General features: G+C 56.8%; 1 protein-coding gene across 1 annotated transcript; it reads right to left on the reverse strand.

Moving 5' to 3' along the window:
- Positions 1 to 236: 236 nt before the first annotated feature.
- J4E93_002180 (uncharacterized protein) lies at positions 237 to 2,550 on the reverse strand (the record flags this gene model as incomplete). The annotated part of the gene is made up of 3 exons (XM_049340127.1): positions 237 to 2,152; positions 2,211 to 2,396; positions 2,445 to 2,550. 3 exons carry the CDS (start codon positions 2,548 to 2,550, stop codon positions 237 to 239), a joined length of 2,208 nt encoding a protein of 735 aa, XP_049202449.1.
- Between the last annotated feature and the right edge of the window lie 1,221 nt (positions 2,551 to 3,771).

The following is a 3,771-nucleotide window of genomic DNA, read 5'->3' on the forward strand; positions in this document are numbered from 1 at the left end:
TCCAACATCGATACAAAAGACAATTATAAGATGTAGCGAATGTATAGAGTAAGGGGTATAACGCAGAACATATGGTAAAGTAACAGCGGACTGGCCGGGTATCAGAAAGAATGAAGAGGGTGAATATTCATGCAAAAGGCCCAAACAAAAACCAGATCGCTAAAGGACGTGACAAATGAAAAGCAAAATGTGAGCAAGAAGAAGCAACGACAACGGTTATGCGAGAGGCGCGTGGTTCACGCCATCATCATGAGCCTCGTACCACGCTTCTGGAGGTTTCGCGGTCTGTAATTGCCCGGGCCTAGGTTACTTCTCGGGGGTGCTGCGGCGCTTTGCGCATGTCGATCACAGTATCGCCGGCCAGCGACTTCAAAGTAGCCATCGCGGAGGACGATGCGGCAGGTCGTGCACGTGAAACATCTTGGGTGAAACTTCTGGCGCAAATCGGTTTCGAGATATTGGCCTTCGATGCCCCGGTTGCAGGCATTGCACAAAGATCCGTTGAGCTTGTGGTAGTGCTGTTCGCAATATGGCGAATTCTCGAAGACGTAGAACTCAGCTGTCGGGAAGGTATCGGCGCACGTTCTGCATGTGAAGCAATGCTTGTGGTAGCGTCCCGTGAGGCGGCCAGAAGAGTCCTTCACGGACTTTCCAACAATTGGCTCTGAGCACCCACGACAGTTGCCCTTGCTAGCAGCCTTAGGCCGGCGCACGTCTTGTTGCTGGGGTTCAGGCTCGGCCATGCGTCTTGGCGGGCTTACATTGACTTGCGCCGGGTCCTGGGGTGTTGCCGGCTCTCTTTCGAACGTGTCACGCGGTGTTGACGCGCCCATCTGTATGGCGGGGTCCATTGGCGACTCAGGGTATTTTGCATATCCACCAGGCGGAAACGTGTCCTGGCGATATCCCGGTGAAAGCGACCTTGGGTACGGCTCCGCACCATCGGGCCGCATGTAACTCTTCGGCGCTCGAACAGGCCGTGCTTCGGCGTAGGACTCCGGGCTTGCGCTTCTCTCAACATTCTCCTCGACAATGTTGTCAGGACGACTGATCTTGGAAGTCTGGCGTGAGTGCGCTGCCTCGGACTCTGGGGGGCTTGATCTGGAGCTTGCCATGCTGCGGTAGCCCGAGCTGGCGTATGAATCGTCTGAGAAGCCAGAGTCCGAAGGAGTGTGGAGTGCGTTCATGGGCGCATCACCAAGGCCAGAAGCTGCCAGTGGCGGTGGACGTAAGGAATGCGTTGGCGCAAGGCCTCGTGGCATGTCGCTTTCCGAGCCGCTTCGGCTTGAGCCGCGAGAAGGGAACATGTTGTTTGAGAGAGACATGAACTCCGGGGGGTCCAGATCGGTCATGTCTGTTGGCGGTAGATCTTTCTCTGATGGCCTCCTAGGTCTTGGTGGGGGTTGTTTCCGCTCTCTGCTGTTCGGTCGTGACGGAATTGACGTTGCAAGGTTTTCTTGAGAAGCCCTGGAAGGCTTGGTAGATTCCTTCTGCAAGCGGTCTAGGAAAGCATCAATACCTTCAGCCTGTTCGGATGCGGATGGCAGTGGTGGCAGAGCGTTGGCTCCACCCATGCTCGGCTTCGGGCGAGCAGGAAGACCTATGCTGCGATTGGAGTATGCTGAACCCCGCGATGCATTTGACGTTGTAGAAGTGCGCTGTTTCGACACGCTCTTGTTACTGGCGACACTGCCATTCGTGCCCATTCTCCTATGCCCAAGCGCCGGCCCTTCTTCCGCGAATGGTCTTGCTGCGCTTGATGTACTCGGCCTTCGGTCTGCCGTTCCGTCGAACGGTCCTGGTGCAATGCTGTTCATGCGCTTGGCGATGTTTTCTCCACCATCAAACCGTGGGCTTAGGGGTGCGAATAGAGGGCTCGGTTGAGCATAGTTTTGCTGGTAGGGTTCCAGGCGTTCTCGTGGTTGAGGTTTGGCACTCTTAGGGGTACCGTTCTTGGAGGGAAATCGAGGAAAGGCGCAGTCCAAGTTGGAACTGTAATCAGGCGAGGGGGGTGCCATGGGTCGCCCAACCGGAGTTGTCACACTGCGATTCATCTTGAAAGGAGACTTTGGTGGCGCCAGACCTGGGGATCGACTCTTGTAGTCAACTTGGTTGCTCATTGGCGATGGTTCCAGCGGCCGGAATGGTTTGTCTAAACAGATCAGCACAATGTCTACTACTGAAGTTGGCTCACCATTCTGGATGCTTACTCGCTGCGTTTGAATCAATTCTGGGCGGGGGAGGCATGCGACCCGATTGCGCTGGGCGTTCCGACCGGTTGCTGAATGTGGGACCGCCAAAGGTTGCTGCGCGGTTCATCTTGGGCGACAGTACAGAGGGCGGGGAACCCATAGAGATGGTCGAGGTGGGCGACATTGGCTCGGGGACGGGCGTTGCTGCAACTGATAAGTGAGTGTTATAGTATGCATTCGTGGCGTACTCACCCGCTGGGGGTGCTGCAGCGCAGACATGGTCGGCTAAATGAAGGATGTCAATGTCCACCGCGCAGGATGAACATTTGATAGTCGGAAGCGTGCTCATTCGTTCCATGTTGGGCGCGTATCCGGTGCTGGTTCAGAGAAGGAGTCCGAGGCGGTTCGTGCCTGGACATTCAGTATTAAGGCCGTTCACGTCCAGCGGAATATTGTCGTAAGGCTATCTCGAAGTTGGTGGCACGAAGTGGGAGCAGGCAAGGTATGCGGCGGTGGTCGAGGACGGATGATGGGCGGGAGCGCCGAGAAACAAAGGTGCAGGGTTGTTGGATCCTCAGAAACGGTGTGGGTGGGCCTTGCTGAATCAGGGGAAGCACATGCGGGCATGCAACTGAATTGGCTAGCAGTCAGGGACGGCAGCGGGATAAAGGCTAGCGCTGCTGCATCCTGCGGTCTAAGAGGCTGCTGGGCCCCACAATCGACACGCGCAATGTTGGGTATTTGATGCTAATGAATTATCATCATGAGATAGATAATGACTGCGTCTGAGCGCCGACCACCCACAGCCCGCTGAGCACAACAGGGCTGATCGGCATTCGAGATGAACACCCCATCGCCAGCCAGTAGCAAGGGACGACGCGCCCCCTTCTGCGCGTCTTTGTGTGTCCTGCACGTAACTCGCGCGTCCCTGAGATGCGGCGTCAGTGGTCGAGCACGGCGGCGTCCATGATTCGACGGCCATGTGCACGGGACGACGGCCTGTTCCTGGCTACCTGGGCATGGGCACATCGTGTGGTCCTCTCCGTGTCAGTTGCACGCACCAGAGGCGGCCGGCTGCGATGAAACCATAGTCGCTGGCGTAAAGTCTCGGACCCAACACCGTCGCAGTGACGATGTCACGGTTGCGACCCAAGATCAACAGAGTTCGCAAGCTCCAGGAGGTCGCCAATCGCGGCAACAACGTTTGCCAGATTCGTGCATCGTGTATAGCCAAGTCCTGCAGCGAGCAGGTGGCTTGAGGCTCTGGTCGCCTGCTGCCCATGCGCTGACAAGCCACCAGGGCCGGACATTACTCTCGGGCTTGATTGGCCACACGCGGCATCGTTCTCGTTGGTCGATCGACGCTGCAGATACAAATTATCCATAACTAAGCGCCCCTTTCGCTACGTCAACAGTTTCTCGTCCGCAATGTTCCCATCAGCCATGTTCTCAGGTCGGCGTGGCCCGCGACACACAGTGCTTGACATGTCGCAGGTGCTGGAAGTTTCGAACTGATCGCATGCCGTTGCGCCAACTGCTGCCCTGGGGGCATCCATCTCCCTGCGTGCCTGCCTCCGTC

Source organism: Alternaria ventricosa, assembly GCF_023758065.1.
Source record: "Alternaria ventricosa strain BMP 2768 chromosome Unknown scaffold_3, whole genome shotgun sequence".
Classification (NCBI taxonomy): Eukaryota; Fungi; Ascomycota; class Dothideomycetes; order Pleosporales; family Pleosporaceae; genus Alternaria; species Alternaria ventricosa.